The sequence below is a fragment of the Pleurodeles waltl genome, chromosome 4_2 (genome assembly GCF_031143425.1).
Source record: "Pleurodeles waltl isolate 20211129_DDA chromosome 4_2, aPleWal1.hap1.20221129, whole genome shotgun sequence".
Lineage (NCBI taxonomy): Eukaryota > Metazoa > Chordata > Amphibia > Caudata > Salamandridae > Pleurodeles > Pleurodeles waltl.
This window is the reverse complement of record NC_090443.1, coordinates 837,817,314-837,829,436: the sequence shown is the minus strand read 5'-3', so window position 1 is coordinate 837,829,436 and position 12,123 is coordinate 837,817,314. Positions and strand designations below refer to the sequence as shown.

At 40.8% G+C, this 12,123-nt stretch overlaps 1 protein-coding gene across 1 annotated transcript in view; it reads left to right on the top strand.

The window, feature by feature from the left end:
- The window catches only part of HOOK1 (hook microtubule tethering protein 1), a 921,358-nt gene that overhangs the window by 329,845 nt on the left and 579,390 nt on the right, over positions 1–12,123 (top strand). The window contains exon 6 of the mRNA XM_069232567.1: positions 4,148–4,215. Within this exon, the coding sequence (XP_069088668.1) occupies positions 4,148–4,215 (68 nt within the window). The remainder of the gene's footprint in view (positions 1–4,147; positions 4,216–12,123) is intronic.

Below are 12,123 nucleotides of genomic sequence, written 5' to 3'. Positions count from 1 at the left end.
GTTCATCAAAGAAATTAAAGTAAACAGAGCTGATCCTCAGCACCCCTTAGTCAGTACAGTGATCTTTTCACAAATAAAAACAAGTATGAAATAGGATATAAATGTTTGGAAGACCCATACGATACTGTGAACATCGTTGGGGCTGGAACGAGAACCACTGTTTGTTTATTTAGTTTTAAAAAAAGGTACTCCATGTTACAGTCATGTTTCCACTAAGGAAGTGTATCCTGAAAAAAAAAGAACAGGATATGGGTTTGAAGCTCACTGGTATACCTAGAAATGCTGTTACTCTCCTGTTGATAATGCATCCCTACTGACAACTGCTCATAGTGACTCTCAACTAACACAAGTGCAGATGTACAGAACCTGCCCATTTAAAGCACTCCTACACTTCTGATCAGGTGTTCCCATAAGTAGGTTGTCATCGCCAAGGGGCCTGTGCCCTGTGGTGAGGAGTTGATTGATGCAACTCAACATTTTGAAGGGCGCCACTGAGTCCACCTCCAGATGCTTTTGAAGATTCCGACAAACTATTGTGCATTCTGCTGTGCTGTTAATCAGAGCCAGTACCTAGATCTTGCTCTTCAATTAAACTCTCATATTGTGTGGCATTTCGTGCAGAAATAGCTGTCACCTTCTTTTTGAATTGGGTTTTTTGTTGTGGAAGTTTCTCTTCTTTTTTAATTGAAACTTCTGCTGAGCTTTGTGAATCTTTTTTTGGTTTCATGTACTCTGTTCATTGTTCTGATCGCTCACCTCTCTCACTGCGTTTATCCAGTGAGTCCTGAAAGGAACGAGATTGACGTGTATTAGTATAATGATATCTATCAGGAGTTTTTATATTAGCCCTAATTCTTAAGTTATAACGTTTTTCAGGGCTCTCCGTATGTGGAGATTCTCCCCTGTTATTTTTACATGTTTGTTTTTGTTTATCCCAATGTTTTTTTGGAACCTTCAGCTGCTTGCTTGGTAGAATCATTATTGGATTTGCCTGGTAATTGTGGTTTACTAGGTCTGGCTCCCAAACTAGCCCAACCTATATTTGAATAGGTTTCAGCAATAATTTTAGGCAGCTCACATTCTTGATCCTGTGTAGGAACATCCCAGAGCCGCATACGCACTGCTAGTGCTACTGTTTCACCTTTAAGGTTACTCAATATTATTGAGGACACTGTAGCAAAATTGCCCATTAATTGCATCCCAGAATATAGGACCGGGACAGCCCCATATTCATCTTGAATCTGTTTTAACACCTCTGGAAAATTGGCATGTGGTGGTGTACCGTGCGTGGTAGTGAAGAGCGTGGCAAATGCTGTGCCCCAAGTGTTTGCAGCTATCTGCTGCAGGAACTATCCCAAATGGCAAGCACATAATGAGAATTCATTGTTTATCTTGAGGTCCTATGTGGGGAAACACAGCTTCCAGCGTGTTTATTTTTTGAGCTAACCAAACAGAATTTTTTCACGTTTGGCAAGTACTTTACCCATGATCGAATGCACTGTTGCAGGGTTTATGCTTGGTGTACCTGCATGCTGTTGTGCTGGAGTGGCATGTGTATTTAATGTTTGCTTTACAAATTGCAATGATAGTCTATATGTTACTACAAGCTCAATGTATAAGCGGTGAACCTCAGCTACTGCCAAGGTGCCTGCTTCAGGACGCGGTGTGTATGTGGGCAATTGAGGAAGGTAGGACCATCATTACTCAGAGGACTTAGCCTATCTTGTAGTGTTGTATGGGGTAGGGCACCATCAAGCTAGTTCTGTTGGTCTTGAAAATATAAAGGTATCTCTATGTATGCGTATGCCCGGTATGTATGTGTACAATGATGAAATGTATTAGTATTCCTACCAACATCTGGAAAATTGACCTAAGAGTAGAACATTTCTGTTCTATAAGCTGTATGAGCCTCAACCACAAATGTTACAGCACCTCCCTGGGCTGTAAGGCCATTATTTAGTAAATGCTGGGGGGGCCTCATGTTTACTGCAATTACCGCCTGTTGCGGGTTTGCCATGGTAAATGTTCTGGTTCAGAGATAAGTACACAAATTGGGGATTAATCCTTTTAAGGTTCAAGCTTGAACAACCTTCATTCTAAAATATGTGTTTCCTATCTAGCTGAGGAGGAAATCCTCAATACCATGGACATCTCCGTATATAGTATTCGGGTACCTTTAAGACGAAGTGAGACAGAGATACTCAGGATGATACGTAATTCAGTGCCTGACCAAACGTTGGTGGCGCCATGTCATGTTGGCTCTCATTATACTAATGAAACTGCTGGATTCGTGCGGCTGCACCACAAGGTTGTAGGGAACTGAGTCCAATTCCATTGTGTGAGCACTATTGGTCTAACCCTTCTGGCCAGCTAGCAGTAACTCACCAGCACCTGAAAGTGGCGGTGATTTGTGGCAGTCGAATGAATGCCATTCTTATTTCTCAAGGAAATCATGTTATAACAGATCTCATCCTTTTCTCTCAGTTACATTCATCTCACACATGCAAAGACAAACAGAAGCAGAAATGAATTCACTATATTTTATTGAATCAAGTGTGTTCTAGATAAAATGGCATGTACTGCAATGAAACATAATAATAGCAATGTGGTGACAAAGAAAGTGAAATATAAGAGAAGTCCCACCAAGGTGTCAGAATGGCAAGTGTTGCAATTCCTACATACGCCCCTAAAGCACTACAAGAGCACAGCATTGTTAGCCCTAATCTGCACTTCCGGATTCCCAGGAAGACACCATCCCCTGTACCTGGATATGGTAGTAGCAAAGAGGGCTGTTGGTCTACTAAGGGTCCTCTCTCATGTAGACAGAGAAAACGTTAAGTCTCAGCAAACAGCTGCAATGAAGCAACAGCATGCAGTGGCAATTCTCAGGCTGTAACTTTCCCTCTAACGTATAGGGGACAGAAGGATGTTTTATAATAAAACAGCTGGTGCTCTGAGAAAACTGGCATAACGTAAGAACATGTATGTTTCCCACGAAGTGGCAGAGATTGTGGTGTTCCACTTTGTACTGATACCAATACCAGATACAGCCTTGAGCAAAGCACAGATAGAGAATGTCAGACTAAAAGGAAAGAAAACCGTTTCTAGACTGAAAGTGTATGAGATAAAAAGAAATAAAACATCACGGCAGACAGAAGCTTATACTCAGACAATAAAGCGAATAAAAATAAATTGTTGCTAAGCTTAAGGGGACAAACTGCAGGCCTATAACTAAAATAACGTGCCCATAAAAAGCAGCTAAAATAACCTCACAACAGGACAGGTGGATTCTGTTCCTTGTCATGTCTTAAAATGTAATGTTTGATGTTTTGCTAGAATAAACTTTCAGTAAAACCCAATTGTATATTTTCTTTGAGACGGGGAAGACTTACTGCCTCTTTTCTTATTGCGTGTTGGCCTTGGAACCACACAAAGTAGATACCTTGTGTCACAGGGATGTAATAAAAAACGGTGTCTTCTTTCAGCATCTTTTACTCTCATACATTTGAACTGTTCTTGATGTAATAAAATCCACTTGCAGGGCAGGACTCTCAAAGGTTTTCCTTGACACTGTCATCTCCAGTTGTCTTATTCTGGCTGCCCGGAAGGCAGAAATACAGGAATAAACGTACCTTTCGTGTGTGCAGCATGTTGAAGCCAGTGTTGTGGGTCAAACGCAACCCAGTTTGGCCCTTGGAATGGGTTGCTGAACTTGAGAGAAAACCTTTGTGCTTGTATTAAGGCCTTGTATTCACCCTAAGTCCTTGACATCATCATCATCACTGTAAATATAGTCCTAGCTAACCATGTTAGTGGTTAGTTGTATTCATGTAAAGTCTTTGTTTTAAAATTAGCTTTTGATTTCCATATTTCATCTTGAACCCTCATTTTTTCAACTCTGCGTTTACTTGTAGTCCTGCCTCTTGCTTGTGCTTTTTCTTGCTTTATGTCCTTTTCATTAATGCCCTTCAACTCCCTTCACATTTGTTCTTTACCAGATTTGTACTTTTCTTTCCCTCCTGAATATTCACCAGCCAAAAGCCTACCTTTAATAGAGTTCCTCTTTTTATATGTTCTGTCTCTCTCTGATGGTTCCATATTACCATTTTATTACAGTTTTTGTAACTTGTCTTTCCTTATATTTCAGAACATATTAAAGTTATAATGACCCTTGAAGAGTCCGTGCAACATGTTGTCATGACAGCTATTCAAGAGGTAGGTCCTACAAACGGTGGTGTTCGTGCCGGTAATAAAAGTAATCCATAAACGTTATAAATGATTCCTCTTCTTGTTCATCTTCAAGGACAGTTTAATATGAGCAAGTTGTGCATTAATATGTAAAATACATCTTTGAGAAAATAGTATTATATTGTAGAGTTTGGATTCATTGTACACCGGTATGCTTACATTCAAAGCAGGGATAATATCTTACTATAGGTGTTTTCATGTAATTTATGGTGTTTATCACCAGCATATTATCAAACATGAATTTGACAGACAACAGATTGTGTGTTATAATTTGGCAGTAAATTACCGTGCATATATCTGGTCTGCTGTGGGTTTCTTTGAAAATGGTAGGGCAGTAGTGTATCTCCAGGTGCCCCGGAAGGTGCCTGTGATTAGGTCGGCATTGAGGATTGGAATGGGGGCAGTGCTCATGGGCTCGCCTCCTCAGAGGCGGTGCTGGTGTAGCCGATGGCAAGTGAGGTGAACTGCTTTACAATTGAGAATAGTTCCTTTGAGCTGCTGTTGCTGTTTTCTATCCATTCTTGTGTGCCTTGTGGTTTTCCATTGTTAGTAGTAATGCTGGAGGGTGGATTCAAAGGTTTGTTTGTCGATGTAATTGTGGGAGTGTTTTCAAGCTGTGTTAGAGGTGCTTGCTGTGCCCCTTGGTGCATCAAAGATTGTTGTTGTACCAGCTAATTTGAGGTCTTGTTCTTGGGGTGGTTGTCAAGTTGAAATTTGCCAGGACGTCTGTGCAGGTGGTGATTCAGAGACTGAAGTTGTTGATGTCACGAACAAGGTCGCCTTGATGTGGCAGGTGGTGTTGTTGCAGTTCTCTTCACCAGGTTTCTTTCACATAGTGTTTCAGTTCCAGTTGGTGATCTTGGGGGAGGTGATTGTTCTTGATGGTTGAACCAAAAGTTGATGCAGACGAGCAAGTGGTTAGTCCAGTTGAGGGAGAGGGTTTGTCATTGTTGAAGATGGGGACTAGCAGGAGGCTAGTGATGTGTGTGGGGTACTTCACTCGCTGAAAAGTCTGACAGCCTGATTTAGATATTGGCAGATGGGTCACATTGTCACAACAGTGACGGATAGCCCATCTGCTGAAATGTAAATTCCATGATCAAACTGTCCAGGAGGTTGGTGGTGTTGCAATTGGAGAGGTCTTCAAGGTGGAAATTGTGGTGAGGGAGCAAGATGAAGGAGCTGGAGTTGAGTATGAGAGAAGGCGATGATTTAGGCAATGGACTTTCCAAATTCAGCTCCTGGTCCTGGTGGTCAGTAGAGAATGGCACCCCTAATAGTCCTGTTCTCTTGATATACCTCTGTAAAAAAAAAATGTTGTCCAGAAATTTTCGTTTTTGATTTGTGTTTTTGTATCATTAGAGAAGTAATTGAGCTTCTGTAGAAATTGCTAATCTGAGCCATTTTTTTCGAGACTAAATTTTTTTTAAATGGCGAATGTGTTGCAGTGATGATGTAATATTTCAGGAACCATGAGCCCCATATACTTCATTTTGGTGTCAAAACATAGGTTTTGTTCGTCAAGTAACCTTATAAAGACAGTAAGTGCCTCCTCAGAGCAGCCCTTTTGCCATTTTCCGAAATGGCGACTCTCTAATGATGTTTTTTAGGTACCATATTGGTTATGGTAATATTGCTTTTTGCTCCAGGTTTTCCATTGATTCAAATTTGTAAACATGAGCAGGTGGCAGCAGAGGATCTTTACCTCCTGACAGATACAATGGAAAAAAGCCTGGAAAACTATTGTAAAAAATAGCAAAAACCGGTGAATCACAACAAGATTCTGAGTCTTCAGAGAAACCGACGACAAACAAACCCAATGCCCATCCACTTAGAAAATCAATGGCTACCCCTCATCCACCTCCTGCAACTGATCAGAACGCAGCAGATTTTTATTGTGTTATCTGCAGGTTACCCAGAACAAGGGCCAAAGGAATTGACAAAAGAACAAAGTACAGAGTATGTGAGTCTCAAAGGGCAAATGTTTTTATCTGCAGCTAGTTTCTTCCAAGATTAAGTTTTCAGCCGAGTAGCTGATCTAAACAGCAAGGTGAATGTATTTGCTGCAGATTTGTATGCCCCCGAACTGCATGCGGGCATACATTTGAAAATGTGAAAATACGTTGAACTCCCAGCAGCAACGTAACAGCCAACATTCTGTAAAGTTTGCACTCTTTGAAAAACCAAATGAAGTTTTAAAGCCAGTCTTGAGTGCTGGCTACGGGTTCACACTCCTTGAGATCAGAGAAATAATGGGCAACATTGATGAAACTGTATTGATCCATAATACTGAAATTAAGATTTTTCTGGTGAGAATGTACAATGAGAGAATTCGTTTTATGTCAGTCTAACAAAAAGAATGAGCCACATATGGTGTTCTCAGCTGATATGACTCCTGGAGTTCCTGCTGCCAAAATGAGATCACAGGATTGAGTAAAATCAGCAGGAACCATTTTAAGAAACGTTCTGAAAGATTTAGATTTTGGACTTAATGACAAATTGTGTGATGTCCCAGAGCTCCACAAAGATATAAGCAAAGAAGAGGAGACAATCACATGAACTTCGGCTGTGCAAATTTACTGTATTTGACCAAATTGTGTTTTATGAATTACATCACGGCAAACAGAAAACGTGGCTACACATGATGACTTCCCACACAATCTATAACAAGTGCAAAAGTCGAGAGCTCATTACTTCAACTTATTGGATTGGTGTATCAACAAGTTAAAATGACATAGCATGGAGCAGTAACTTGTTAGCAGCGCATGCTATATAATCTTCTGAATCTGACAGCACACCACTTCCAAGTCACTTTACCAGGAAAGGATTTACAAATGCTGCTCTTGATATTTTTGATTTTGAAGACAGTTTGGAACATCCAGCACGTATGATAATGCCATGGTGCTTTTGCAAGACTGTACCAGCTAAGTAGCTGCTGGAAAACTAGCTGGATCAGCTGTAGGCGTAAACAAACTAAGCTGCAAATTTATAATCCAACTGCCTTGCTAACGTGTGCAAAATCACCAGAAAACTTCAACACGTCCCAATCTACCAGAAAGTTTCAAAGTGGTTGAGGACATGGATCTCCTTCTACCTGATGCTGCAGTCAGCAAACTGATTTAACTGAATTTATCATATTGCTTATTCGGTGCGGATTGAAGGATGAAGAAAAGTCAGTTCACTCGTGGGCTGGAATTCATGCTCTGATCTCCCAGAATACCGTCCCACTGAAGAAGGTTAGGTTTTTACCAGTAATACCATCTCTAGTCACAACTACTCAACACTATACACAGCTGTAATAAATGTCCAAAATGTGCATGCTTAGCTTGAGGACCAGCCTACCCTGCCAATTTTCTGCAATGAAGGTGTTTTTCGTATTGGAGCTGACATTTTTATGAGCAATCCAGTAGAATCTGATGATCTTTATCCAATGATGGGCATTTTCCACATGACAAAAGTTGCATTGCATTATGCAGGAAGTTATCTCAGCGGATGTGGCTTAGATGATGCACTTGAAGCTGAAATCTTTGGAAACAAAACTGTCCAGTCAGTATTGAGCAGAACTCATTATGTTAGTTTGTTGCAAGGCATGCTCACCATATCTGAAGGTATAGAAACATTGTGTTGGAATGCTTTCTGGAACAAGAATGGCAAATTAGGTTTTGCATATCTTATCTCAAAAGTGAACAAGGTACAGGATGCACTTAATTCAAAAGGCATAATGCAAAGACAGACAATATTCAGTACACTCAGTTCAAAGTCAGAAAACCTGAAAACCAAGTTTGTCGAGTTTGTCAACGAATGTGAAGAAAAATCAGAACGTTGCAAGTACTGGGGAAATGCACATGATAGATCTAGTGAAAAATTTGATACATGCTGATCGGGAACATTACTGGGAGCTGCAGCTGCACGTGAAGATTGTTGAGTCACTGATTGCTGTGTTTTGAGAATTCAGTTGCATAAACCACCTGAGATATGGGTCCTGGTATTTGCAAAGAATTAAGAAGCTAGAGGTAGAAAAACCATATCTCTACAGAAGATTCATCCAAAGGCAATTTGGGGTGAAAGACAGAGAGGGAAGTTTCAATGCTGTGGCTCCAGATATGAAACTCGAACAGACGATCCAGAGATCACAGAAAAGTTCCTTGGGAACTGTTGGTTAGACATGTAAAAGTGAATATGTTACTGAGTGGCAGCTACTTTACCATGAAGTCCTTTCTATTTGCAATGTTTTCAGCGAGAAGACAAATTCAAAATTAATGGATCATTGTGAAACTGTTCCTCACCACGAACCCGTGGCAAAGAGAGGGCCATGTTTTAATGAACATATTGACAGCCTTCCTCATTTCATGCAGCAGCAAGGAAACCCCTTTGAAATGAGTGAACCTGTGCGACTACACAAATTCGTGACCAAATAATATGTGGATAATGATATAAAGACACGTCTACTAGATGTCCTGGAACATGGATCGAAACTAGATGCAGAACTTAAGCTGAAGAGATTTGTATTGAAAGAGAAAAAGCTGTTTTACATAATCACTAAACCTAAACTTCCATGCTTTAATTACCATAGTAAGCATTTTGTCCAACCAGCTACTGCAAAACAGGTTAGCAAACACAGAGAGAGATGGATGTAGCCAAAGGAAGGGGTGAATTTCTCAAGGGCATTCTGTCACATGGTCTTCTTCCAACAAACTCATTATTTGATGGAGGAGCTGCAACCAAACCAGTGAAGCACAAACTTGTATGGGAGCTTGGAAAAAAAGCTTTCCGCTGAAGAATTTCAATTAAAAAAAGGTGTCCTCATTGAAATCTGCTGTTGTTGTGGACTATATGTCCTAATCGTGAATGGTTAATATTTCATCCATGCAGAATGTCGGAGAGGTTGTTTGGACTGTACTACAGATATCAAAATTAGTGTACACCTTGCAAGAACTGCACATTGTTTTAGACAGTTATCTTGAACTGTCTGTCAAAAAATGTGAGAGAATCAGACGAAGGTCTACAAGTGGAACAATTGACCTTGCTTGCCTCACAAAATCAACATCTATACCTGTGCAAGTTGATACATTCTGGTCATCAGCATCGAGCAAGATGAACTTGGAGGTCCTATCACGCCAAAACATTGCTGATGCTTCAGTGAACAATTAATTTCCAATTATTGCAAGTGGAATGATTGTCAATGGGGAGATAGTGCCTGCAGCGATATATTCAAAAGGTACAGGCCATATTGTTCAAGAACTTAACAGCAAATTTGGGGAGGCTGACCTTCGTGTTCTGCCACATGTTGAGTGGGCTTTTCGAAATGGTTCCAATCGAGTCATTGTACTGTCAAATGACATAGATAGGTTATTATTGTGCTACTTAGATTAGTTGGAATGTTCAGTAGTCAGGGACTGTCAGAGTTATGGATTTGTTATGGAACAGGCGAGAAAAGACATTTCATCCCGCTTCATATTCTGTACAAGAAACTTGACCCAAAGATGCCCAGTGTTCTCATCAAGGCACATATTCTTAAAGGTGATGACACTATGAGCAAAATTGGAACAAGGCTTGGAGCTTTAACTGCTGTACCTGTGAAGTTTCTAAAAGGATTTGCTGAGACAGAAGAAGAATGTGACTTTTAACACATAGAAAAATACCTTTTGTGTGTGTGGGAAACAAGTTCTGACTGTCACACATCTAACGATCTTCGGTACAGTGAGTTCAAGAGATCAGTCCCGCTAAGTGACCTTCCACTGACGTCATATTCTGTGTGTGGACACATTAAAAGAGTGTTCTACTTGATCAGAAGCTGTGTAAATGCTTTGCATCATGCACATGTAGAGAAAGATCTGTGTGAATTTGGCTGGAAAGACATTAATGGGGTGCTAAAACCTACAAAAGTTCTAAAGCCTCTACCCACAGAACTTACACACACATGTACTTGCAAAACCTGTGCTACAGAAAGATGTCCCTGTGGATATGCTGTTCTCAAATGTACAACATTCTACAAATGTACCACGAGTGATAGCTGAAACAAATAAATAAATTGAACTATGAAAATTTGTCTAAAACAGGAGTTATAAACATTTATTTTCATATTCAGATCATAAACATTGTTTGTTGTATACATAAAAGGGTTAAAAACCATTATTATTTGTATAATTTCTATATATGTCTCTTCTACTTCTATTATAGCCACCATTTTGGAATACGGCAGAAGTTTTGCTTTGAGAAGTTATTTTCTGTCTCTATAAGACTACTTTACCCCCAACACCTACGTTTTGACACCAAAATGAAGTATGTATGGTCCCTGAAATATTACATCATCACTGCAACTCATCCCCCATTTTTAAAAACGTTTTTCAGAAAAGTTCTGCCAGGATCAGGTATGTCCACCCAAGCTAAATTACTTCTCTAATGATGCAGAAGCACAAATCATAAATGAAAATCTCTGGACAACAATCAGGTGTTGTTATCAGAGATGCAGAGGAAAAAACAGCAGCAAGTGACAAAGTGACACAGAAAGAAGAGGAGGGGAAAGAGGGGGGTGAGAAAAATTGCACAGAGAAAGGGAAAGCCATGCAAAAAATTGATATAGAGTGTGAAGGGATGAAAGTGTGTGTGGGGAAAAGGTGCCAAGAGAAAATAAAGAGAAATGTCAAAAGTATGAAATAACGAAAAAGTGGCAAAAAGTGCTCAGAGGAAGGGAAAAAACAAAGGCTAAAAGCTGTGTGAAGGAGAGAGTTAAAGAGTGAAAAAGTAGCAAAAGGTACTAAGAACACAGTAAAGAAAGGCCAAAATGTATTTAGGGGAGAGAGATTAAAAAAGTGGCAAAAAGAGATCAGAGACAGGGAAAAAGAAAAGGAAAAAGAGGCAGCCAGTGGAGAACAAGAGCGAGTGACAAGCACAGTCTAGGTGAAGCTGGGCCTCCTGAGTGGCAGACTAGTGTTGTGGGATCTGAAAGAACCAAGGCCTGGCCTGAGGGCCAAGGCGTCCAAGTAAGGAGTTCAGATGGGGTCGGGGAAACTCCTTCTCAATGATCACATGTGTGTGAAGCAATTCATTCATTTCTATAATTTTAGTTAAATATAGGATTTCCTCACCTGTAGAATTATCCCAGCCATCAGAGGGGATCTGGAAACTTCAACAAGCTTTCGTCGCCAATAGGGCGACGTGGAAGTGGCATCCAGTGACATCACCAAAGCCATATAGCACCCACCCAGGAACAGCATTGTCATTTTTTGCATTACTACATTTTCAGTGTGAAGCCAGAGCATGCTTTTCAGAGTTGTGAGTTTTTCTCTCAGAACACATTTTGTGCAGTGCCATTTTGCCACCCAAGTGTTCGGGTTTTAGGCCCTGCTTGGACTGTGAGTGACAGGTATCCATTAATGAACCCCACGCTGTTTGTCTGTGGTGCCTTGGGTCGGATCACGACTTGTGCTCCTGGGAATAGCATGTACCTTAAGGTCATCAAAGAGCAAGAGGCCAAGCTTTTTAGGTGCAAAGTGCAGCAAACACAAGAAGCACAAGAAACAAAATAGTAAGTCTCTCAGACGACCTCTGACACATTCTTCTTCCTCGGAGCTATAGTTGGTCATTGAAGAGTTGGCCCAATCTTCTCCGAGCTGCCCTGTGCCAGTGACTTTGCTGAAACCGGCCCCAGAGCTGCCCTAATCTCCACCTGGTCCTCCAGGAAATCTGACGTCGACTCCAGTTGCTCCCGAATTCCCAGTCCTGGGCACTGACCCAGTAGCATTTCTCAACGCCATTTATGCCAACTTTACCAGAGCCTCAGTGCCATCTGGCACTCCTGGAAGCCCCATGGCACTGTATGACTTCCTGCTGTTCGTGCCTCTGGTCATAATGCTGCTCAGATCCATCACCTTG